Raw genomic sequence first — 26,385 nt, 5'->3', positions numbered from 1 at the left:
TAAGAAAACATGACCTATGAGGGAAGATTGAAAAAATTGGGTTTGTTTAGTCTGGAAAAGAGAAGACTGAGGTCTGGTCTACACTACGTGTTTATACCGAATTTAGCAGCGTTAAACTGATTTAACCCTGCACCCGTCCACACAATGAAGCCCTTTATATCGATATAAAGAGCTCTTAAAACCAATTTCTGTACTCCTCCCCGACGAGGGGAGTAGCGCTGAAATCAGTATTGCCATATCGGATTAGGGTTAGTGTAGCTGCAATTCGACGGTATTGGCCTCCAGGCGGTATCCCACAGTGCACCATTGTGACCGCTCTGGAAAGCCATCTGAACTCGGATGCACTGGCCAGGTAGACAGGAAAAGCCCCGCGAACTTTTGAATTTCATTTCCTGTTTGGCCAGTGTAGAGCGCTCACCAACACAGGTGACCACGCAGAGCTCATCAGCACAGGTAACAATGCAGTCTCCTGAGAATCGAAAAAGAGCTCCAGCATGGACTGCACGGGTGGTACTGGATCTGATTGCTGTATGGGGAGAGGATTCCATGCTAACAGAACTACGTTCCAAAAGACTAAATGAAAAAACATTTGAAAAAATTTCCAAGGCCATGATGGAGAGAGGCCACAGCAGGGACTAGGTACAGTGCCCTGTGAAAGTTAAGGAGCTCAGACAAGCCTACCAGAAAACCAAAGAAACAAACGGAAGGTCCGGGGCAGGGCCGCAAACATGCCGCTTGTACATGCAATTCTAGGGGGGTCCGCCACCACTACCCCACCCCGTCCGTGGATTCCGAGGTGGGAGTGGTAATCGCAGCCATGGCTGAGGATTCTGCGGACAGGGAAGATGAGGAGGAGGAAGAGGAGGACAAGCTTGCAGAGAGCACACAGCACTCCGTTCTCCCCAACAGCCAGGAGCTTTTTCTCACCCTGACGGAATTACCCTCCCACCCTTCCCAAGCCACTGTCCCAGACAGTGAAGCCATGGAAGGGACCTCTGGTGAGTGTACCTTTGTAAATATAAAACATGGTTTAAAAGCAAGCGTTTTTTAATGATTAATTTGCCCTGAGGACTTGGGATGCATTCGCGGCCAGTAAAGTTACTGGAAAAGTCTGTTAACATGTCTGGGAATGGAGCGGAAATCCTCCAGGGACATCTCCATGAAGCTCTCCTGGAGGTACTCCAAAAGCCTTTGCAGAAGGTTTCTGGGCAGGGCAGCCTTATTCCATCCTCCATGGTAGGACACTTGACCACGCCATGCATGTAGCAAGTAATCTGATATCATTGCATGACAAAGCCTAGCTGCGTATGGTCCCGGTGTTTGCTGGCATTCAAGCAACATCCATTCTTTATCTCTCTGTATTATCCTCAGGAGAGTGATATCGTTCATGGTAATCCGGTTGAAATTCAGGAATTTAATTAAGGGGACAGAGATGTTTGGGCTGTTTGCCTGTGGCTTAAAAGAAATCCTTCCCTGCATTTAGCCAAGCGGGAGGGGGGATGATTGGCGCTGAGCTTTTTCGCGTTTGGCTAGCAGGGATCTTCCCTGCTACCAGCCACGCGGTGGGGGGGAGGGTGGCTAGCAGCGATCTTCCATTATACCAGCCACGCGATGGGGGGAGGGGTAAAGTGATCATCCCAGAGAATTGGATGGGGGCGGTTCTGGTGCTGCACGTTAACAGGAAAGAAGCAGCACTCAATGGGCTTAGCTTGCTATTTGGGAAAGGAGGGCGCTGGATATATGAACGCTGCAGAAGCCGAAAGACAATGGCTTACCATGGCCGCATGCAAGCCGAATTCTGATGCCCGGACATGCGTCTGTGATCTCTAACACCAAAGCCGCAGGCACTCAATATTAAGATGCAAAATGCGACCTTGTAGTGAGATCACATGTGCTATGTAAGGTGAATAGTGTTGTTCACCGTGAAAGAGTATAACCATTGTTCTGTAAAATGTATCTTTTTAAATACTTCTCTCCCTTTTTTCCCCTCCCTCCTGCAGCTGCAAATTTTTCAAATCTCAGATAAGGCGGCGGAAAAAAAGACGCGAGACAAAATGTTCTCGGAAATCATGGAAGTGACCCACGATGAAAGAGCTCATCTGAATGAGTAGAAGGACGTGGTATCAAAGTTCAGGAAAGATGCCAGTGACCGTGAGGACAGGAGGGACCAACATGAGGATAGGAGGGACGAACATGAGGAGAGGAGAGATGCTCGAGATGAGAGGTGGCAGCAGGAAGATCTGAGGTGTCGGGATGCAACTCTGGGGCTGCTGCGTGATCAAACGGACATGCTCCGGCGTCTGGTGGAGCTTAAGGAACGGCAGCAGGATCACAGAGTGCCGCTGCAGCCCCTGTATAACCGCCCTCCCCCCTCACCATGTTCCTTAGCCTCCTCACCCACTAGACGACTAAGAAGGCGTGGGGGAGGCTCCGTGCACCCGCCCATTCCACCCCAGTGGACAGCCCAACCAAAAGGCTGTCATTATTTTGAAATTTTTTTAGTGGCCTTTTCCTTCCCTCCTATCCTCCTCCCAAACCCCACCCGGGCTACCTTGTCAGTTCTCACCCTCTTTTTATAATTAATTCATAAAGAATACATGATTTTTAAATGAGTGTGATTTTATTTCCTTAGGAAGCAAGTGGTAATCGAAGAGGGAGGGTGCGTGGCTTACAGGGAATGAGTCAATCAAGTGGGATGGGGGTTTCATCAAGAAGAAACTAAACACAACTGGTTTTCAAACTGTCTCTGGAAAAGCACACCAGGAAGCGGTGCACATCAATCGCCCTGGTGTCTGGCTGCGCGTAATCTGCGGCCAGGTGATTTGCCTCAGCCTCCCACCTTGCCATAAAGGTCTCCCTCTTACTCTCACAAAGATTGTGGAGCACACAGCAAGCAGCAATAACAATGGGGACATTGGTTTGGCTGAGGTCTGAGCGAGTCAGTAATGTGCGTCAACATGCCTTTAAACGGCCAAATGCACATTCCACCACCATTCTGCACTTGCTCAGCCTGTAGTTGAACAACTCCTGACTACTGTCCAGGCTGCCTGTGTATGGCTTCATGAGCCATGGCATCAAGGGGTAGGCTGGGTCCCCCAGGATAACTACAGGCATTTCAACATCCCCAACTGTTAATTTCTGGTCTGGGAAGTAATTCCCTTGCTGCAGCCGTTTAACCAGAGTAGTGTTCCTGAAGACGCGAGCATCATGAACCCTTCCCAGCCATCCCACGTGGATGTTGGTGAAACGTCCCTTGTGATCCACCAGTGCTTGTAGCACCATGGAAAAGTAGCCCTTGCGGTTCATGTACTGGCTGCCCTGGTGCTCCGGTGCCAAAATAGGGATATGGGTTCCATCTATCGCCCCACCACAGTTAGGGAATCCCATTGCAGCAAAGCCATCCACTATGACCTGCACATTTCCCAGAGTCAAACCTTTCGTAGCAGCAGCTTAATGATTGCTTTGGCTACTTGCATCACAGCAGCCCCCACAGTAGATTTGCCCACTCCAAATTGATTCCCGACTGACCGGTAGCTGTCTGGCGTTGCAAGCTTCCACAGGGCTATCGCCACTCACTTCTCAACTGTGAGGGCTGCTCTCATCTTGGTATTCTGGCGTTTCAGGGCAGGGGAAAGCAAGTCACAAAGTTCCATGAAAGTGCCCTTACGCATGAGAAAGTTTCGCAGCCACTGGGAATCGTCCCACACCTGCAACACTATGCGGTCCCACCAGTCTGTGCTTGTTTCCTGGGCCCAAAATCGGCATTCATTGGATAGAACCTGCCCCATTACCAGCATGATCTCCAAAGCGCAGGGGCCCGCGGTTTGAGAGAATTCTGTGTCCATGTCCTCATCACTCTCGTCGCCGCGCCGCCGCAGCCGCCTCCTCCTCGACTGGTTTTGCAGGTCCTGGTTCAGCATTGACTGCACGAGAATGCGCAAGGTGTTTACAACGTCCATGATTGCTGTCTTGAGCTGAGAAGGGTCCATGCTTGCCGTGCTATGGCATCTGCACAGTTCACCCAGGGAAAAAGGTGCGAAACGGTGGTCTGCTACTTGCACGGAGGGAGGGGTGGGGCTGTACCCAGAACCACCCGCGACAATGTTTTTTGCTCCATCAGGCACTGGGATCTCAACCCAGAATTCCAATGGGCGGGGGAGACTGCGGGAACTATGAGATAGCTATGGGATAGCTACCCACAGTGCAACGCTCCGGAAATCAACACTAGCCTCAGTACATGGACGCACACCGCCAAATTAATGTACTTAGTGTGGCCGCGTGCACTCAACTTTATACAATCTGTTTTAAAAAACCGGTTTCTGTAAAATCGGAATAATCCTGTAGTGTAGACATACCATGAGAGGGGACATGTTAACAGTTTCCAAGTATATAAAAGGCTGTTACAAGGAGGAGTGAGAAAAATTGTTCTTAACCGCTGAAGATAGGACAAGACGCAATGGGCTTAAATTGCAGCAAGGGAGATTTAGGTTGAACATCAGAAAAACGTACCTGTCAAGGTGGTTAAGCCCTGGAATAAATTGCCTAAGAAGGTTGTAGTCTCTTCATCATAGGAGGTTTTTAAGAGCAGGTTAGACAAACACCTGTCAAGGATGGTCTAGATAATACTTAGTCCTGCCATGAGTGCAAGGGACTAGACTAGATGACCTCTCGAGGTCCCTTCCAGTCCTATGATTCTATGATGTTGCAGGTGATGGCATAAACACTATGTTAATAACTCTAGAGAATTTTTGGACATAAAACTATTGTTTTGTGCTGTGTAAGTGGGGTTATATCTGTATTTCGATAACCATGTCAAAGCCCCTCCCTCTTAATCCACTTCTGTCTCTTTACAGTTGGCTAAGACATAGGTTACGTCTACATGGCCCCACAGTTCAGACTATGGGGATGTGAACTGCAGCACATGCTAGCAAACTGCACTGTAACTTCCCAGGGTGGCCATTGCAGACATGAAATTAAAGGTACCTAGTTCACATTAACAGAGTCCTCTTTAAACAGGACCATGGTGCCATGTAAATCACACAGATGTAACCAAATGAAAAGTTAGGCCCCTAGTTCATTAATAAGCTGTATTTCCCTACTTCCATTTCCGTAGCCACAACCATAAGAATGCTGTTGTATGAGAAGGAAGAGAGCCCTTCATCTAGAATTCACAAGATACTCCCCATGAAATGAGACTGCATACCTTGATTCCCTCCTTCTATAGAGGGAATCTCCTTCTGAACATCTGTTCAGTGCTTCATTGGCTCACTTCCTCCCTCACACTCCTTGGATTTGAGAACATTAAGTACACTTTTGCTGTTCTAGTTACACTATGACAGTTATGAAACAATCAGGTCTCATTAAATAAAAAGTATTATTCACATCTATTCAAGGTGCCCATATTTTAATTTATTTTATTCATTTAAAAGTGATCAAGGGCTGAGGGGTATGCTGTTAGCACACACCACTCAACAGCAATTCTCAAACTGTTTCTGCTCAATTCCACCAATTTTAGTATGGTGAATACATAAAGCACTTTCATATGGGAGTCAGGATTCGGGGAGCACAAATCCACGGGTGGACAATAGGATGAAGTGTGTCAAAAGTTATTAATGGGTTAGTCTAACATGTTATGTATTTGAGGTAAGCTGTTTTAATATAAAAAATTATGATTATTGTTAGCATTAAGTTAGCCTCTAAATTATCCTCTAGTGTATAGCAGAAGTGTTTGAATTTGCCTACCTGAATATCCAATAACGTTGCCAAGCCAAGTCAGGAGCTTCAAACCAAAGCTCTGATGGGCAACAATAGATGAATGCATAACCTGAACCTTCAATGGCTTTGTCTGGCGACTGGTATTTCTCTTAAGAAAAATAAAGAGGAGGGGGAAACTTAGTTAAAAGTGAATATCAGGAAAGACAAGTTTTGTTGTAGAGAAACACACAGCATTCTATACACTAAATTAAAACATTTGATCACAGAAATTAAAATGGAGACCTATTATTAATAGGCAATCTATCATAGTTTTTCCACATCCAGCACAGGATTATTTCCAATAGTACATTAACCAGGAAAACAGTCAATTTTATTTTTAAATTTTTTAGCTAAAAAAAATCCAGTATAATTCCAGCTTTCTGAATTCCCTTGATATCCATAGTGTGTTCTCCCTTCCACCACCCAAGTTAGGCCTATATTAGTTAATAGCACTTCCAATTAGCAGAACCCCAGTTAACCAGACATTTTGAATATCCCCCAGGCCATTCAGATAAACAGGAGTGCACTATATAATTTTCTGACTGAGCACTGAAACACTATAACAGTTTGTTATAAAAATTTTCAATAAAAAATAAGATGTTTTGAAGGGTCTTTTGGCCAGGTCAAAAACTAACACCCAACATACTTAGCTGCCCCTTCCCCACCACCTTTCCTCTCCTCCTTGCACACATCTAATACCTGCCTCTTACTGATAAGCACCCTCTTGAAAAACCTCAGGCAGAAAGTATCAAAGCGAGCTCCCTCCAGAGCAAATGCATAAGAGTGACACAGCAGCTGATTACCAAGAAAATAGTGAAACTAATCATCCACAAAGTAAATGCACTGAAATTATAGAAATATATTTCCCCTTTGATCTCTTACTGTGCTACTAATCTTTGGGATTACTTGTAATAACAATACGTAAAGATAACTGATATGGAAATGCAATTTTCAAGTTGATGGTGTCCCTTCAACTAAATACAATGCCAAATTTTGAGAAGTAATTATATATGTTTCTGGAACCTAAACAAGCATGCAAGCCTGTTCACAGAGATATGAAATTATGTTTCCAAAATACTTCAATACTTGAAAGATAGTCACTTCAGTTAGTAAAACTGAATGAAAACCAAAATAGTCTAATACTATACATACAATAAACTGTCTCACACAGGTAATTCACTTGAAAAGCTCTGATAGTAAACAGATTTCCCTATGAATAAATTCGCTCGTTTTCCTTACATTATTCAACTTTTATCTTTATAGCTTAAGTACATTTTCAGTTTTACAATTTTAGTTTTAACAGTTAACTATTTCAGTGACTTATGCTTTCACTGATAAAGTTAATATTTTACCATAGTAACACGCACAACAAATTCAGTTCCTTGACTTCATTGGTGTTAACTGATAAAATGTAAGATTCTAGGATAGCTTAAGCACTTTATACGTTACTTTTACTTGTATGATCTGATGTGTAGTCTCAAAACTACACATCAGTTTACTGATGTGTACTGTGTGTACAAAACTACACACAGTACATGTGACATATACCATGTATTTTAATGAGAATTCCCCACGACTTCACTGGAAAGCGCTGCTTTAAAAAGTGATGTAAATACACCTCTACCCCGATATAACGGGGTTGTTATAGGCGAGACCGTGTTATATCAAACTTGCTTTGCCCCCCCCGTTCCTTGTCCCCAACCGCCCCCTCCAGAGACCCCCCATCCCTAATCACTCCCAGGATCCCACCCTTACCCAACCCCCGGGTCTGCTCCAACTCTTATTCACCCCTCCCCATCCCCTGACAGGCACTCACCGGCAGAGGCAGGAAGCGGAGCAGCCCGGCCCCAGTCTGCTCCACCCTGTCAGCATCCAGCCACAGCACTCCATTTCCCGCCATCGGTGAGTGTGGAGAAGTTGGGGAAAGGATGGGTGTCCCCCCCGCCCCCGCCCCCCACCCCCCCGCACTCGCCTGCAGCGGGAAGCGGAGCAACATGACCCCAGCCTGCTCCACTGTCCTTGCTCTGGCCCCAGCAGTGTCACTGGGGGGTGGCTGGGGAAAGGTCCTGCACTCACCTGCGGTGGGAAGCAGAGCGTCGGCTAGGAGCTGGCAGAGTGGAGCTGGCTGGGGCTGGGCTGCTCTGCTTCCCGGCACCGGTGAGTGAGGGGAGGTTGGGGAAAGGACGCCCTCCGCACTCACTGGTGGCGGGAAGCAGAGCGACACGGACCCAGCCCGCTGCACTCTGCCACCTCCCGGCCGCGGCGCTCCACTTCCTGCTGCAGGTGAGTGCAGGGAGGTTGGGGAAAGGACGCCCCCGTACTTACCTGTGGCGGGAAGCAGAGCGCTGCAGCTGGGAGCTGGCGGAGTGGAGCGGGCTGGGGCCGGGCTGCTCCGCTTCCACCGCTGCTGGTGAGTGCAAGAGGGATCCCTTCCCCCGAGTGACACAGCTGGGCCACTAATCCCTCGGGCCACTCTGGGACTGCAGGGCCCCCAAAAGTGCCCCCCACAGCTCCTGCCCCCCAGACCCTGGAAGGGGAGCCCCTGACCGCCCCCGAGACCCTCTGCCCCTTATCAAAGCCCTCAGCCCCGGCCTGGCCCTACACCCTTAACACGCTGCTCAAGGCAGTGTCAGAGCTTTACCGTATTGTATGCGAACCCACGTTCTATCGGGTCGTGTTATTTCAGGGTAGAGGTGTATTTCCACAGTAAGAACTCTGCTCCAATCTGGAAGCATGAAAATTTTCCCAGTTCCTTAAATCAAACTACAAAAAGACATTTGTGTAACACACTTAATCTTGGAGATTGGAACTATTTTCTCTCTTTTCTTTAGAAAGCAATATTTGTTAACATTATTCTGAAATAGAATTTGCAAACTTGTATTCAGTTTAATCTAAAATTTAAAAATTCCTAGATGTTAAATAAGCACAGGCTACAATGTATACACTAAGAGAATCACTGATGCCTCATGGGTAAATATTATGCATTTTCCGATTCTAAAGTTTAAAAAAGGACAAGCACAAATGTATAAGACATAAACCGCTATTATTCATGACACTTGCATAAAAAAACCCAGGGTTCTTTGCTGCTTATGAATATATTCTTCTGAGGCTTATTCCCAACCTGAAGTCATCCTTTCTGACAACAGCTAGTTGAATGTGATCACAGAGTATTAGTATTTCAAGCAAGGAATAATTAAGAGTAGATGAACTAAGTAACAAAAATTCTCCTTTCATGCAAGTGTACCTAAAACCAAGAAACTGATGAAAAAAAGCCATCAAGAAAAGGAGAAGTTTGTAAATATGACAATTTCCATGAGACATTTTCCGCTCTTTAACACTGAAATAAGAACATTATTCCACATGCTGATTAAGTATTGAGAATTACAGAGGTGGAAATATGATTTGTCAAAACTACCTTAGACCTGAGATTCTTGTTTCTGGAAGTGTACTGGTATGAGGATTAGGCCACAGAAAGAGGCGAGAAAGTATAGACAGGCATTGTATTGACACCCTCAACCTTCACCACAGAATTATTAGTTAAAATTAATATTTTGCACATAAAATATCAAAATAGTACATGGTATTTCAAAACTGTGCTGTACTAAGCATTTTATGGGACTTTAAGAAGAATGGATTAAGTATGTAAAATCACTCACCACTATTACTGATTTTGCTTGATCACAATACTGGAAGTCTCCATATCGGACTGATCTACGTCCCTTTAAATTTATAAAAACAAAATGATAAGCAGCTTGTTGAAACACAAGAATAAGCTTAAACTCTATGTCCTAATGTAAATGAGAACAGTAAATCACAGGCAATAACTCACCATCTATGTTAATCACATTTGCAGTTGCTTTCTAGAGAAAGCTTAATATGATCCTAAGAATCTGACAGTGACCTTCTTATTCAAAAATTTAACAACACTAATTCCTATTAATGTATGTCAAGCATATTTTATAGTATAGTATGAAGGTGCTTCTTTTCCAGCTAATTTAAAAATAGGACATTTTATATCATAAGATATATTTTAATACCTTTAAAAAGATATATTGTAAAGCTTGTTAGGCCTATAGGTTCACCTGACTAGTATGATAGCAGTGCTGGCTTTACCTGAATATTTTGGGGACCTTATAATCAGTGATTCTTTCTTTAGTGTTAAATATGCCTATTAAAAATGTGCACAGTTGACTTATTCATGTTATTTTATGAACAAAGTGGCTCACGAGTTATTTTATAGTACATATGAACTGGTTTGCTTTCAAAACATCAATTCAGGTGTCAATCTCTTACCATGCAGCAAGGTTCAGTTGTTTTTTTAAAAAAAACAAAAATCCTTGAAGTATGAACGTACAATATAGGAAAAGTCTGGCACTTTTTAGGCCTAACCAGGGGAGTGTCCCTTTTAAGTTATATGATGCTTAACCAATGATATTACAAAACTATTATCTGGGACAGGGAGAATAACTGAAAAAAAGTCACATTTAACTTTAGATGTTCTGAGGCCCCAGACTGACTCTCTCACTTCCCATCAGCAAAGAACAGCCTGAAAGAAGGACCTAGAGGAAGTGCCTGCCCTGAAGGAGATGACCAATGACTTGATGTAGAAATGAGAATATACCTTTCCTAGGAGGCACAAATGTGTCCTGGAAGAAAAGAAATCCATCCTCAAACACATACAATCAGCTGTGGGATGTGCAGGGCAAGGAGGCTGGTCTTGAGTTGATCAGTGGGCCCCTTACTGTAAAGTTAACTAGGTGCTAAATTCCCTGCTCTCTCCAGCTGCTGTGAAACTGCCAGCTCTTCTCTATTCCCTCCTGAAAACCTTATATCTGCCAACAGGCAAGAGGAGAGGAAGAATACTGGGAAGACTCACAACCACTTTAAAGGAAAAAAGCACTAAGTTTAGTCATATATATTCACCCTGACCTTACTTTTAACTCAAGTGCCAGCAAGGAAGTTACTTACATCTCTGTCTACTGTTGTTGCAAAACCAATGGCTTCTTTCTGTGTACAGTTGACAGCTTTCTGGAGAGTGTATATAACTTGTTCATACGTGTGGACTTCATCATTAAAAAGCATGCAGTAGTAAGTGTCACTCTTCTCGCTATAAAATAAAGACCACATTTATATAATTAAGTGGTTAGCATCTAATCTATTTTTAATTTTAATAATTTCCAACAATCTGAATATCTAAGCTTGGGTTAACCCTGGCACTAATGATGTACATCAACAAGGCTTTATCCTGAAGCTGCTGAGTGCCTTCAACTCCCACTGACTTCAGTGTTTAATTTACTGTAGTACTATTCATATTTAAACAGTATGACAAGGAAAATATTTAGTGTGTTTGTATGTATATAATTCTTACATCAAATAAACTAATAACAGTGCAAATTGATAACTTAATTTGTTAATGACATAGTAAAAGCATCCGACTCATTGTTAATTAAATCGGCATTTTAATACCATGTGCTGCAAAGAGGCTCAGAAGACACATTAAAGAGCCATTTGCAGCTCGTGAGCTGCAGTCTCAGTATTACTGATGTAGACTAACGTGAGCATTTAAGTTTTATACTTTAACACCTGCACGTCTTGAAAACCTCAGACACAACGAATATACTTACACAGTCTCTAAACCAGGTGGCAATTCATTTTCTTTTTCCCATGTTAATATATCTACTGCATACTGAAACATGATAGCAAAAATGTTATAAGCTCTTGCTATCATATCTTCCGATAAATGCACCAGAGGATCCTGAAAAGTGAAATTGATTATAGTGAGATAGTAGAAGAACATTATAGGAAAATTAAACAAAGAAAACGAGCAACAACAACAAAAAGAATCATTTGAGTTTGGGCTCAAACCCTCATTCCCATTATCCTGCTTGTATTGGACATTTCATTGTTCATATTTAATTTAACTTACTAAGTTATAGTATCAACAATTATCAAAGCCACATCTCCTTTTGTCAAATTTTGTATTCACACTAGTTACAGTACGTTACAAATTATAAACAAGATTCCAGGTTCCAAAATACTATATTTCACTTCTCTCCCTCTTGCCTGTTTCTGTGTAACCATATGATAATTTCTTGTTAAATATTTCTAAGATATGGTGGTGCTCAATGGCCACATCTAAACTAAAAGTTTACACCAAAATGCAAAACACGTAAATACTAAATTTATACTATCCCATTTAATGCCACCGTGGAATTTAAAATTATAGCCAATCACTAGTTTTGCATACCTTACTAATTTATTTTCAAAAGCAGAAATTCAGTGCAGAAAAAAAAGTCTGTAAAGCATGCATGAATTCCACAAAAAACTGAAGAATGCCAGTTTGATTGTAATGGCTCATTGATGTGATTATAGTCTGGTGGGAAATAGGTACTGAATTCACCCCATATCCATGTGAAAAACAGAAATGGTCCAAATGTGTAGATGTCATCTACACTAAGGAATTAAATGATAATCGGGGGGGAAGAGGGGAGATTGGAAAAGGAAATGGAGAATGACTGCTTGCACCCAGAACAGTTTCATTCTTAATATCCCTGATTTATGTTAAACTGTTATTGCATCTTCATAACTTAACAGGAAAACAGAATAAAACCCAAAAGAATATGAAGTTGGTTCACTGTGCGCCCCCAGCAGGGTAAGGTCATTGCACAAACTATAGCACAAGCCAGATTGGCAACTAAAATTAGCAGATAATGGTTCTATTTTTGGACAAAACACAAGTGATTAGAAACTATTGTGGAACAATCACATTTCAACTTATTTATTTAACTGAAATCCTTTTAGAGCTATATGACTGCAAACTTGGAATCTTAAACTAGAAATAACGTTTGCAAAAAAATCAAACTGTTACTTCAGGCTAGGAAGGCTAGGAAACCAATTCCCTCTCTCCCCTCCTTCTTGACAAGTTTTACTCCACAGCAAGCTTTTATAAGAGTTTTTACCTCCTCCTGATAAGTAGCATTAACTTATGAAGAACAAGTAACTGTTACCCTTAGCAAATCTGTCATTACAATAATAATAATATATTAAGATAAATGAGTGAGAGGCAGTACAACTTGACTTTAGAAAGCAGTGCACACTAGTTTGGTGATGTCATCAACGCTGAAAAATTGAGGTTGTTCCTTAAAAGGAGCACGTGGTCCTCATAACAAGGGAATAATATTGAAGTAAAATGACATATTTTAAAGGTGATCCATAGGTATTTTATTATTAACTATCTTTAAGGTTATGTCATCAATCCGAAAATAGGAAAGTTAAGAATGATGCTGAGCACAGCAAAGTTTCCAAGTTGTGTTTGCCCACTCATGATTTCAGATTCCCTGGAGTAACTGCTATCTACTCCTACTCCACAACCATATCCATCAGAATGCAACATGATGTACCTAAGAACTTCCCTGGAGCAAAGGTAGCCTACTGAGAGCCATAGGTATCAGACAGAAAGCCTTTGGAGTACCTGGTGCTATTTTACTACTTTTAAAAATTATTTTATAATCGAAAAAACAAAAAACTGCACCTTTTTTTTTAAGCCTGTTTTTTAAATGGTAAAACCGCACCATGCACTAACTCTACACTGTTTAGTCTTCCCTCTAGCATGAAGCCAGTCTATAATAGACTTCCATGGTGTTTGTTCTTCAAAACGCTGCCTTTTTAAAAAAAAAAAAAAAAAATACTAACACACATAGTAGACACAGAAACAAAAATTCGGAACTACTTAAAAAACCTTCACAGCTTGCACTTAAGTTTAAAATGTGTATTTAAGTAAACAAATAATGCATGATATTTCAGTCAGATGTTACATTCTTTTTGGCTCCTGAAAATAATCTATTAAAATTGAGGCTTAATACAGATATAGTGACTTTCCAATAACCATTCTTCTCTTATTTTCCTGGCTAATGTGCTTTCGCCTTTCATTAAAAGCAAACAAAAAACTCTCTTCTTCCCATTAGGAGAATTAAAATAGCCTCAAGGTAAGCAGAGCCAATTTTTCCATGAACTAATTTAACTTCAGAAAGCTCCAGATGACTGATTTATTAATTTCATGCAGGGCTGATGGGCTTCATATTATTGCTGTTTTAAGTTTTAAGAAATTCATTTGTCATTAAAAAAAAGTACATTCCAAGAGAGTAAGAGGTAATAGCTCTTACTGCAGAAAACTTTTCATGAGTGGTATAGTGAAAGAAGTCAGCAATACTAAATACTATATTATTATTCTAACTGAGATGTGTAGTCTGCATTCCTTTTTATGGCATAATTTTCTTCCCTGCCTCCATCTTTAGAATAATGGTGACTTTTCCAATGTTCTTTGTATTTAAACAATCTTAAAGGAATACCTCTGCTATAACACAAATGATCCATCTAGAAAAAAAAATTAATTTGGGATTACAATCAGAGTTTCCCAATATTTTGAGAGACTTAACAAATAAAAGAGGAGCTTAAGAACACTGGGGAATCTTGGAAGTCAGATGGCTGGTAAATGTCCAGAATCATCTGAGAAACATTTCTTTTTCCATAACAATCTCATGATGTGTGTTTCACAGTACTATAAGTGATCAAATTACAAAGATTAAATATATACTTGACTATAACTATAAAATATAAATATTTGTATGGAAAAGAGGTATAACAGATATTGGGGGAAGGGAACCTGTCTCTGCAAGGGCTTTTCTCCTTTGGAATGCACTCCTTGCCCTCCCCCCGGGTCCAAAATACCCCAGGATATATTAAACTTCATGCCATCTGCCACTCACCCACAGCTGTCACCACATCTCTCTTTTGCATCATCATTCTCCTCCTCCTCCCTTTCCTCCCACTACCTCTTCTTCCTGGTTACCCTCACTCCCTCTACAGTTCCACCACTTCTACCTACATCTCGGCCCCTCTCCACCCCCATCTAATTCCCTCTATCAGCAGCAGAAATCTAGGTCCCACATCTAAACGTCCTCATCACCTCTGATAACAACTCTGGCACTATCTCCACTCACCTGTCCCCACAACCATCTCCACTCATCTTGTGCCACCATTCCTAACCTCCCTCCTCTTCTCTAGCTGTCCATCTCTAAAACGATCACAGCAATCCACAGCCTCTTCATATATTATTCACTCCAGCTCCTGCCTCTCTCAGTGACCTGGATCCCTTCCTCTAATACTGCCCCTACAGCTGCCTTCTCTTACAGAGGCCTCTCCTTCTCTTACATTTCCCACTCTGGATCACACCATGGTGAGGGCGTTGGTCTTCTAAGCTGTTCCTGTCACTTCCAATCCCTCCCACCTCCCCTTCCCACTCCTCCACCTTTTTTGAACTCCGCTGCAGTCAACTTTTCTCTCCTCTCCCCTTTCACATTACTGTCCACCCAACAAGTCCTGCTCTGTGATTTTGACTCTGAGCTCCCTCTTTTCCTCTCCTCGCAACCTCCGACACCCATATTTGGTGACATCAACTTCCATAATAACCCCTTAAGGTGCATGTTTCCTCACCCTCTCCTCTTCATTAAACCTGTAGCCCTGAATACACTCTCCCACTCACCATAAGGGTGGTTCACTTGACTTGGTCTTCACCAAGTATTGCTCTCTTTTTAATCTCTGCTGCTGAGTTCCCCCTCTCAGGCCATCACCTGTTCTCTTTCACCATTGTTCATCATTGTCACCTGGCAACCTCTCTGGAACTTCCAGTCCATTATCACTGATGGCTTCTCATCTGCTCTTTGCATCTCTTCCCCTGGCTTCCCCTTGTTTATAGCAGCAAATATAAGTAGGCATGGCAGAATTCAAATTTTTTTTGCTGTAATTTTGACAGATAATATCTATGCTTATTTCTAAGCTTCTTTTCCTGATTTTTATCAATTAAAACTTTCAGTTACATGAAATTAGGAGTTTTAAGCATTTTTTCTATTTAAAATTTCACACCCACCAAAAACCTAGGGGACGGGAATGTAGCTGTTAAGATTCAAATAGTTAATATTTAATATCTGTTAAAACACAAATTGTCATCATCACATGCCAGAATATACAAAATAAATATCAAACTCTCATCATAAGTTCTCAAGCTTACATTGCTCATTTGTAAATTTTGATCATCACAGATAGAAATATTTTGTCAAATTTGTGTGTGTATATGGTGAAATCGACATTTACCAATAAAAATCTAATCCTACTAAGCCAAAAACAAACTGCTTGTCATCACTTTCCAGGCCCTTTGAGCCTATCCCCACCATAACTAGCAACTCTCATTCCCTATGCTGCCTCTGATCAGCCCATGATACCAGCTTGCATTACCCATTTGTTAAGTTTTCAAACCAAGAACCTTTGTGCTCCCCCTCACACTTGCTAAGAGCTCCCTGTAAACATGCACAAAGCCACCTCACTAGCCTTTTTTCAAATCCCTGCTTAAAGCTTTCCTTTGCCATAATGCCTACAGAAAAAAATTGACAATAGTTGTGTGGCTGCTGCTGCACTGATACCGCTGTCTACACTGCTGAACAATGCTGTCTCAGGGTATGTCTACACTACAAGACTATTTCGAATCAACTTAAGTCGAATTTGTGGAATCGACCTTATGAAGTCGAATTTGTGTATCCACACTAAAAACACTAATTCGACAGTGTGAGTCCACAGTAACGGGGCCAGCGTCGAATTTGGAAGCGGTACACAGTGGGAAGCTATCCCACAGTTCCCGCACTCCCCACTGCCCATTGGAATTCTGGGATTTCCCCCCCAATGCCTGCTGGGGGAAAAAATGTGTCAAGGGTGGTTTTGGGTAACTGTCATCATTGAACCGTCAATCACGCCCTCCCTCCCTCCCCGAAAGCGCCTGCGGGCAATCTGTTCGTGCACTTTTCTGCTCAGTGACAGCACGGGCACCACAGCACTGCGAGCACGGAGCCCGCGGCAGTTATGGCCGTTGTCAACTCCTCGCACTTTATCGTCCACCTCTTCCACAGTCAGCTGCTGAGAAATCGGGCTACTTTTCAATGGTGCTGCGAGCACTGGTGGACCATGGGGGACGTTTTACCAACATCAACGTCGGGTGGCCAGGCAAAGTTCATGACGCGCGTGTTTTCAGGAACTCTGCTCTGTTTAGACACCTGCAGGAAGGTAGTTTCTTCCCGGACCACAAAATAACTCTTGGGGATGTGCAGATGCCTATAGTGATCCTCGGGGACCCAGCCTACCCGCTAATGCCCTGCCTCGTGAAGCCCTATGCAGGCGCCTTGCACAGCGACAAGGAACTCTTCAAGTACCAGCGAGCAGCGTGACCTGTGACTGTTCAGTTTCTTTACAGAGAAGCTGAACCTGCCCCTGTTTCTTTACCAAGTTACTGTTGACCAGCATCTGCAGTTACATACCCCGTCCACCCCGCTTCCCCCACTTCCAACACACGTTTAAAAATAAAAGACATGTTCCACTGTAACTTTACAAAGGTTTCTTTATTGATGACTTTGCATTAAAGGGTTGAAACTGGGACGCAGACTGTGCTGGGTAGGGTGTGCGGTGATGTAAAGACCACCTCTAAACTCGAGGAATGACAGGCTCCTGCTCCCAGAGCGGTCTGCAGTGCCGGACTGGTTGTTTCAACGGAGCCTGCCATCCCTCCTTTTTGGGACTCTCTGTGCGGGGGCTATGTGGCCTTGTGGCGGGGGAGGATGGATACAGATTCCTCTGCTGCGTGGCTCTGTGGTCCAGGACAGGGACCGTTGCATGAGATCTGTAACCCCCCTCCCCCGCTACAAAGTCACGTACCTCCCCACCCACACAGAACCTGCAAACCACCTCCCATACTGACCAGGGTGCCTACTGACTGCACTGTGTGTGTGACCTGCTGCTGATCCTGCCCCCGTCTCTGTACCCTGCTAAAGGTGACTGTCCTATGCAATACCCTACCCCCTTCCCCACCCACCCCTTCAAACGCAGTGTTGTGTAAAAAAGCATGACGGAAACAGTAATTAACAGCAAAGTATTTTTAATAATTAACCAGACAGTCAGGGGATGAAACTGGGATTGGGGCTAGGGTGAGTCAGGAAGGGAAGGAATTCTCAAAAATTACGGTATGAGAGCTTTTGGGTACTTGAGCACTCTGCTGGGGTGCAGTGACCGTTTTCACGGCCCCTGGCGCCACTCCTTCTGGTTACTTTGGGTGACGGGAGGTATGGGACTTTGTGGCGGGGGAGGGCGGTTGCAGATACACTGCGGGGGGGCTCTGTCCTCCTGGCTGCGGTCCTGCAGAACATCCACAAGGCGCCGGAGCGTGTCCGTTTGCTCCCTCATTAGTCCAAGCAGCGTTTGAGTCGCCTGCTTGTCTTCCTCTCGCCACCTCTCCTCCCGTTCGCTGTGTGAGCGCTGCTGCTGAGAGAGGGTCTCCCTCCACTGGCTCTGCTGGTCCGCCTCGGCTCGGGAGCACCCCATAACTTCAGCGATCATCTCGTCCCATGTCTTTCTCTTTCGCCGCCTAATCTTTGCCAGCCTCTGTGAGGGGGATGCTGTGGCAGGTCTGGAGACAGTCGAAGCTGTGTGATGGGAAAGAGGGAATGAATTCCTTGCAAAGATACATTTCTGCTAACAATGAACACAGTCTAGTCTGTGTCTGTGAACAACACCATGCACAGCACCTATCTCGTCCGCACTCCTGCAGCAGGCAATCCGGAAAGCATAAACTCTGCCCCTGTTCTACCCCATCACAGTGTCCCCCGACCCTTGCACTTCTGGGTTGAGATCCCAGTGCGTGATGGTGCAAATTTCATTGTCGCAGGTGGTTCTGGGTAAATGTAGTCAGTCATTCCTTCCTCCGGGAAAGCAATGCCAGACAATCATTTCAAGCCCGTTTTCCCTAGATTGCCCTGGCATACGCCATAGCGTGGCAACCATGGAGCCTGTTTTGCCTTTTGTCACTGTCACCGTATGTGTACTAGATGCCGCGGACAGAGGCAATTCAGCAGCGCTACACAGCAGCATTCATTTGCTTTTGCATGATAGCAGAGATGGTTATCAGCCATATTGCACCATCAACCACGCCAATGTAAACTGGCAAGGTGATGACGGGTAGCTGTCCTATTGCACTACACCTTCTGCTGCTGTCATAGGTGCCCCTGGCCGAGATCGGCCGGGGGCGCAAAAGACAAAACTGGGAATGACTCCCCGAGTCAATCCCTCCTTTATGGTATCTAAAAATAGAAACAGTCCCGCCTAGAATATGGGGCAAGTGTACTAGGGTTTTAGTGTATCAGAGAACTACAGAGCACAGCCGCTCTGTGTCAGATCCCACAGGAATGACGAGCTGCGTGCCATTCACAGGGGGTGCCCCTGCAACAATCCTACCTGTTGCTTCCCTCCTCCTCCAGCCTTCCTGGGCTACCGTTGTAGTGTCCCCCCATTTGTATGCTGAAGTAATAAGGAATGCAGGAATAAGAAACAGTGACTTGTTAGGGAAATGAAATGAGGGTAAGGCAGCCTCCAGCTGCTATGATAGTCCAGGCATTACAGAATCTTTTCTTTACACATGAAGGGCGGGGGCTGATGGAGCTCAGCCCCCTGTTGCTATGATGAAGACGGTTAGCAGGCCGTCTACTTATGGGCTGATGATGAGGACAGGTAGCAGTCCTATTGCACTACATCATCTACCGCAAGACTGATGATGAGGACAGGTACCAGTCGTTTTGCACCATCAGTCACCCATGAGGCGGGGGAGGGGGGGGCGAGGATGCTACCGTAGCGTCACGTCTACCAGCAGCATTCAGTACACATAGGGTGACATTTACAAGAGTCAAGAGACGATTTATTTCCCTTTTCCTTCTGGGGGTGGGGGGTGGCTGTACATTGACGAGCTATGCCCTGAACCACCGCGGACCCTGTGTTTGACCCTAGAAGCATTTGGAGCTCAGCCAAGAATGCAAATGATTTTCAGACATAGCGGGAACTGTGGGATAGCTTGCGTCCTCAGCCCCCCCCCTCCCTCCTTCCCTCCATGAGCGTCCATTTGATTCTTTGGCTTCCTGTTACACTTGTCACGCAGCAGCGTGCTGACTCTCTGCTACGCCGTCTGTCCGGAGATTTTTTTAAAATACTTTGGACTAGGCATAACATTATGGTAATTTTCCTAATTAGATGCAGGAGTCGCCAAGCGAGATCGCCCTGAGGAGGGTCACTGAAGGAGATAGAGAGTGCATGCTGCGTGAAAGCCAGCACAAACCAGGGGCCTATGCAGCCGTGCTCGGGGAGGCAAGGCTCCATGAGTACCTCATGAAAGCCTGGCGCGGAAAAGTGTGCTACCACGGAGCACCCAATAAGGCATCTATCCCCAGGAACCTCCTGCAGAGGCTTTTCAATTACCTCCAGGAGAGTTTCGTGGAGATCTCCCAGGAGGATTTCTGATTTATCCCCATATATATAGAGACCACCTTTTCACATACTTCAGATTCCTGTTATATTAAGAATAAAAAGTTTATGTGTTTAAAGCACTTACCGAGTGATCCTTCCCCTGATTCATGGTCCGGGTTAACGGCCGGGGAGGGTTGGTAGGGGCTCTCCGTGAGGGTGATGAAGAGATCCTGGCTGTCAGGGAAACCAGCGTTGTAAGCGCTGTCGCCTGCCTCGTCCTCCACAAACCCTTCCTCATCTTCCCCGTCCGCGAACATCGCCGAGGAACTGGCCGTCGACACTGTCCCATCGTCAGAGTCCATGGTCACTGGTGGGGCAGTGGTGGCAGGCTCCGTAGCGTCCGTTTGCCGCTTTGATTTTTTGGTAGCCTTGTCTGGGGTCCTTGATTTTCACGCGGCGCTGCGTTGCATCCCGCCTGTATCCTCTGTCTCTCATGGCTTTGGAGATCTCGTAGGTCTTTGCATTCCGTTTTTTGGAGCGCAGCGCCGAAAGCACAGACTCCTCGCCCCACACACCGATCAGATCCAAGACTTCCCGGTCAGTCTATGCTGGGTCCCTCTTTCTATTCAGAGATTACATGAACTCCTCTGCTGGAGAGCTCTGCATTGCTGCCGGTGCTGCTGAGCTCGCCCTGATGTCCAACCACGAAATGAGATTCAAACTGTCCAGACAGGAAAAGGAATTCAAATTTTCCCAGGGCTTTTCCTGTGTGGCTGGTCAGAACATCGAAGCTCGGACTGCTGTCCAGAGCGTCAACAGAGTGGTGCACTGTGGGATAGCTCCCGGAGCTACTAAGTTCGATTTGCATCCACACCTAGCCTAATTCGACATAGCCATGTCGAATTTAGCACTACTCCCCTCGTCGGGGAGGAGTACAGAATTCGAACTAAAGAGCCCTCTATGTCGAATTAAATGGCTTCCTGGTGTGGACGGGTGCACAGTTAATTCGAATTAACGCTGCTAAATTCGAATTAAAGTCCTAGTGTAGACCAGGCCTCACTGTTTGCTTGTCCGCACCTCACCTCGCTGCCTGTATCCATCTGTTATATCTTGTCTTATACTTGGGGCTTGGCTACACTTGAAAGTTGCAGCGCTGGGAGTTACAGCGCTGGTCATGCAGCTGTGCAGGAACAGCGCTGGTGTGTGGCCACACTCACAGCTACCAGCGCTGGTGTGTGGCCACATTTGCAGCATTTGCGGTGCTGTTGGGAGTGCTGCATTATGGGCAGCTATCCCAGCATTCAAGTGGCAACAACGTGCTTTTCAAAAGAGCGGGGTGGAGGGTGGTGTACTGTGACGAGGAAGATAGAGAGAGTGGATTTTTGGAGCCAACACTGTGTGTTAGCTTCCTGGATTGAAAAATCACAAAATGTTCGCGAACCCTTAGTCTTAATTGCAAACAGCCTGCATCCAACGCTGTTTCTCTGTCAAACAAACATTCACTCCCTGCCTCTCATTTGATCGTTCACAGCCAGGTACAGATAGCTCCTGTTTGCTGTGATCAGTGTTTGTTTTTTTAGATAAGCAGTTCAACGGAGCTCCGATCGGAGTTCACAACAAAACAAAGAGAGGCTGCATAACAAAACAAAGAGAGTAATTTAGTTAAAAGCATTCTGGGATATCTCCTTATTCCCTGGAGGCCAATAAAAGCGCTGGTGTGTGTCCACACTTGATGAGCAGCGCTGGATCACCAGCGCTGCAATCGCTACACCCCAACCTGACCAGGTGTACAGCCAGCCCTGCAGCCAGGGAGTTGCAGCGCTGGATGTGCCTTGCAAGTGTGGACGGTTACTAATTGCAGCGTGGGAAAGCCTCTACCAGCGCTGCAACTTGCAAGTGTAGCCAAGCCCTTAGATTGTAAGCTTCTTAATGCAGGGACTGTCTTTTTGTTCTGTGTACAACACCAAGCACAATAGGGTCCTGATCCATTATTAGGACTCCTACATGAGGTGTTAATACAAATGAAAAATAATAAATGCTGCGGCACATCTTCTTAAAAGAGCTGCTGAAGCAGCATATAGTTTGGGGGAATATAAAGTATTATGAGGATCTGGTTTATTTGGGCTGCCTTGTTCCCTAGCTTTTTAAAAATATATGGTATTGCTGTTTCTTTCTTTGATTTGATGTATTTTTAAAATATACGTCAGAGGCTCCTAGAGCAGTTAGACAAATATAAACTAACAGTAATGAGATGCCCAACACTTTCAGTGACAAAATTTTCTTGTGGTCTTTTTTTAGAGAGGCTCTAAACATCTCCATTTCTTGCAGCAGGCCTTTGAAATTCAGCAGAGACATGGCCCTCAGATTAGGGACTTTTCTTCCCTTCTCCCATTAAGTTCTCTTCAGATCTGGCAGAGCTATAAACTGTTAAAAGTCATCATTTCCCTTCTGTTACTTGTGTTCCATGGGAAATTTTGGCAGCATGCAGAATTAACTAACAAAACATTCTGAAGAGTCAGGGCCACACATTCAGCAAGCAGCAGCACCATACTACTACCACCACTGCACACTACCTGGAAACATCTAGAACAGGGGTCAGTAACCTTTCAGAAGTGGTGTGCCGAGTCTTCATTTATTCACTTTGATTTAAGGTTTTGCGTACCAGTCATACATTTTAATGTTTTTAGAAGGGCTCTTTCTATAAATCTATAATATATAACTAAACTATTGTTGTACGTAAAAGTAAATAAGGTTTTTAAAATGGTTAAGAAGCGTAATTTAAAATTAAATTAAAATGCAGAGCCCCCTGGACCGGTGGCCAGGACCCGGGCAGTGTGAGTGCCACTGAAAATCAGCTCGCGTGCCGACACGTGCCATAGGTTGCCTACCCCTGATCTAGCAGTTGTTGTAGCAGTTGTAGCAGTGGTGGGAAGGAAGAGAGCACGCACGCACACCAGACATAGCCAGGTTGGGCTCCTCCACCACCCCCTTTAGCACATGTTGCAGCTCCTCAGTGGGGGCACCAAAAAAAGGGAAGGAGTTCTCTCAGACCTAGTGAAGAAGAAATGGAGAACCAGACCAGATTCCCCACATAAACCTCCTTGAACCCAGCACATGACACTAGCTGTCCATCCATCTTTCTGGGATAACATCCTTCTTATGCTACCAGCTAACATGATTAGTCCTGTCTCTCAACCGGTAGAAATCTGTTGCAGTGCTGAAGATTCAGGATTCAGACCCTGCTGATGATCTACGATGAGGGGGTTGTTACAGTTGTAACTAACAGAAGTTATATTTTAAAACTTTTTCCAATTAAAAACCCCTTGGAAGTTACATTAGAAAAAACTACTTTAAAAGAAAGTTATTTAGGTTGCAAGGTCTAGCACATGAATGCTAGGAAATGTCAGAATATAGGTTGCATGTGCAAACTTAATTTGCTCCCTTATATGTATTAATTATGATACAGTCTTTAATTACATTTCTCCACCCCCGCAACGCACCCTTTCTTCATTCAGTGCACAGGATGGATGCACAAGGGACAGAACTACGGCTAGTAGGCAACCAGAAATCTAGCTTTTTCTATTTTTGCATGCTTGACTTTGCAATCTAAATAGCTGTTTTTAAAGTAGTTTTAATACGTAATTTTATATTAATTTTATCTAGTGTATAATATGGTGTAGTACCAATATTTATATTTAGCATGCTGCAAGCTTCCAATTTGTTTTACTTATCGGCTGAGTAGAGAAGACTAACAGCTTCTGTCCTAAATAATTTCTTCTATTACTTTAGATAAAAAATTACAAATATCAATGTGCTGAGATGATATAGTAAACAATATATCAAGACAACATTTTCAACCAACCAAATAATTTCTAGCACAAAAATTGTCTGATTTTCAATTTGGTTCACTCATGGTCTTAAAGCTTTAACATAAAAACTACGAATGTTCCAATGTTTATTAAAAATTTAAGGGTCCACCATTTCACTAAAACACTGAAGTATACAGATATTATTTCTATAGCATTTAGTTTTCTTATTTTTGAGGCGAATTTATAACCTTACAAAAGTCACATATAAGATGATTAGAGATTTGTTTTCCCTTACCTTCTGAATTTCAGAATTGTGCATAATTTGGTCTGGCAACATATAATGTCCTAAACTAGCACTATTACACAATATCTATACATTAAAATTGTATTTATTACCTCCTCTTCTGCTGTCTCTGCTGTGTTAAGTTCATGCTTTTGACAGTACGGACCTTCTTTCCAAGCTTCAGTATCACCACAATCACAGAAACCTCCTCCGCCTGATGTTGTCATCTGAAGTTGTTTAAAACACACAAAACTGTATCCATGTGCAAGATCTATGTATACTGAAAGCACCAACACATTAACCCTTATGCTATTAGAGATTTTCCCGTATGCTACTCAAATAAATATGGTAAAAGCGTGTCAAATGTCCGTGACAGACAGAGATTATCTACATCATTAATCTGTTTAAAAAAACAACAACATACAATTATATTGTTAAAGTAACTCTAGAGTATAGGCCTGGGGAGGTCGCATACAGCATCTGATGTATTTATAGAACACAGAAATTACCAGTATATGTTTATTCTGAATCAGTCACAGAAGACTGGTCTGATTTTAAAAACAGAACATAGAATCTTTTCCTCAAATTCCAATATTTAAAATCTTTGCATTATAATGTCGTTTATAAATAGGACACTTATTTTGAAGACAAATTGCATACTGCTACATCCTACTATATAAGGACATCAGAGGGATAGTCACTACAGTTTGAGGGCCACGTTTATAACAACTGGATTCCGTTACGCTTACTAAAGTTGATAGTGAAAAAAAACTGTTTGCAGTGCTGTGACCTGAAGAGTTCTGTGTAGATCAAAAGCCTGTGTCTCTGACCAGGCTTACCGTGTCTCGCTAATGACAAATATTTGCATTTGTACATTGCACTGCTCTATTTCCACACTTCAGTAAAACTTCATTTTAAAATTAAAAGCTCTTGAAATAAGTATTGAATACAATTATTTCTTAAATCACAATTGTGAATGGAGTTCATAAATACATAATGATTCTGCGACCTATTTTTGATGCACAGATTCTCCACAGTACACATTATCCTTTTCTGTCTACCAAGTTAGTCAAGGCACTCAGATCTCTTTTCATTTTTAGAGAATACTTTACACCTCCAAAAGCCTCTATTCCTGTTGTTTCATATTGCATTAGTAGTTACTAAATGAAGAGTGCATACTAACACTCTCCACAATAGTAAACGCAAGTATGCTATCAAGGGTATTGAGAGAGGAAAAGAAGCTCTCGCCATTCGTTTCAACTGTAACATTTCTACAGAAATTCTATTACACACTTGACAGTACCAAAGAAACAGACTGATATGTAAAGACTGAGGGTATGTCTACACTACGGGATTATTCCGATTTTACAGAAATCGATTTTTGGAAACAGATTGTATAAAGTCAAGTGCACGCGGCCACACTAAGCACATTAATTCAGCGGTGCGCGTCCATGTACTGAGGCTAGCGTCAACTTCCGGAGCGTTGTACTGTGGGTAGATATCCCATAGTTATCCCATAGTTCCTGCAGTCTCCCCCACCCATTGGAATTCTGGGTTGAGATCCCAATGCCTGACAGGGCCAAAAATTTGTCACGGGTGGTTATGGGTAAATGTCATCAGTCAATCCTCCCTCCGTGAAAGCAATGGAAGACAATCATTTCTTGCCCTTTTCCCTGGATTGCCCAGGCAGATGCCATAGCACGGCAACCATGTAGCCCGTTCAGCCTTTTTTCACCATCACCGTATGTCTACTGGATGCTGTTGACAGACGCAGTACTACACAGCAGCATCCCCTTGCCTTTGCAAGTTAGCAAAGACGGTTACCAGACCTACTGTACCGTCTGCTGCTTTGCGAGTTGGCAATGATGGTTACCAGTCGTACTGTACTGTGTGCTGCTGTCATGGGTGCTCCTGGCCGGCCTCGGTGAGGTCGGTCGGGGGCGCCTGGACAAAAATGGGAATGACTCCCCATTCTCTTCTTTAAGTTTTGTCTAATGGAGAGTCAGTCCTGCCTAGAATATCAGGCAAGCCTACTAAAGAACCAGAGAGGCAAATGGCCGCTCTGGATCAGAGCCCCAGACATCCTGCAGAAATGATGAGCTGCATGCCATTCTAGGGGGTGCCCCTGCAATTACCCCACCCGTTGCTTCCCTCCTCCCCCACCCCTCCTGGGATTGCGGGAACTGTGGGATTGCTAGAGTCGCCCCTCCCTCT

At 43.9% G+C, this 26,385-nt stretch overlaps 1 protein-coding gene across 7 annotated transcripts in view; it reads right to left on the bottom strand.

Moving 5' to 3' along the window:
- Window positions 1-26,385, bottom strand: part of UBR2 (ubiquitin protein ligase E3 component n-recognin 2) — a 121,450-nt gene that overhangs the window by 84,272 nt on the left and 10,793 nt on the right. For 6 of the 7 annotated variants that reach the window (XM_039530180.1, XM_039530182.1, XM_039530184.1 and 3 more), the window contains exons 4-8: window positions 24,285-24,398; window positions 11,379-11,509; window positions 10,723-10,861; window positions 9,411-9,473; window positions 5,743-5,863 (exon numbers count right to left, since the gene is read on the bottom strand). In XM_039530180.1, coding sequence (XP_039386114.1) covers window positions 5,743-5,863; window positions 9,411-9,473; window positions 10,723-10,861; window positions 11,379-11,509; window positions 24,285-24,398 — 568 coding nt within the window. Of the gene's footprint in view, window positions 1-5,742; window positions 5,864-9,410; window positions 9,474-10,722; window positions 10,862-11,378; window positions 11,510-15,295; window positions 15,411-24,284; window positions 24,399-26,385 lie in introns of those variants that run through there. The other variant, XM_039530187.1, reaches the window with a different exon arrangement.

This window comes from Mauremys reevesii, linkage group 3, assembly GCF_016161935.1.
Source record: "Mauremys reevesii isolate NIE-2019 linkage group 3, ASM1616193v1, whole genome shotgun sequence".
NCBI classification, from domain to species: domain Eukaryota; kingdom Metazoa; phylum Chordata; order Testudines; family Geoemydidae; genus Mauremys; species Mauremys reevesii.
Note: the sequence above shows the minus strand (reverse complement) of the source record. Positions and strands in the feature narration are given on the sequence as shown.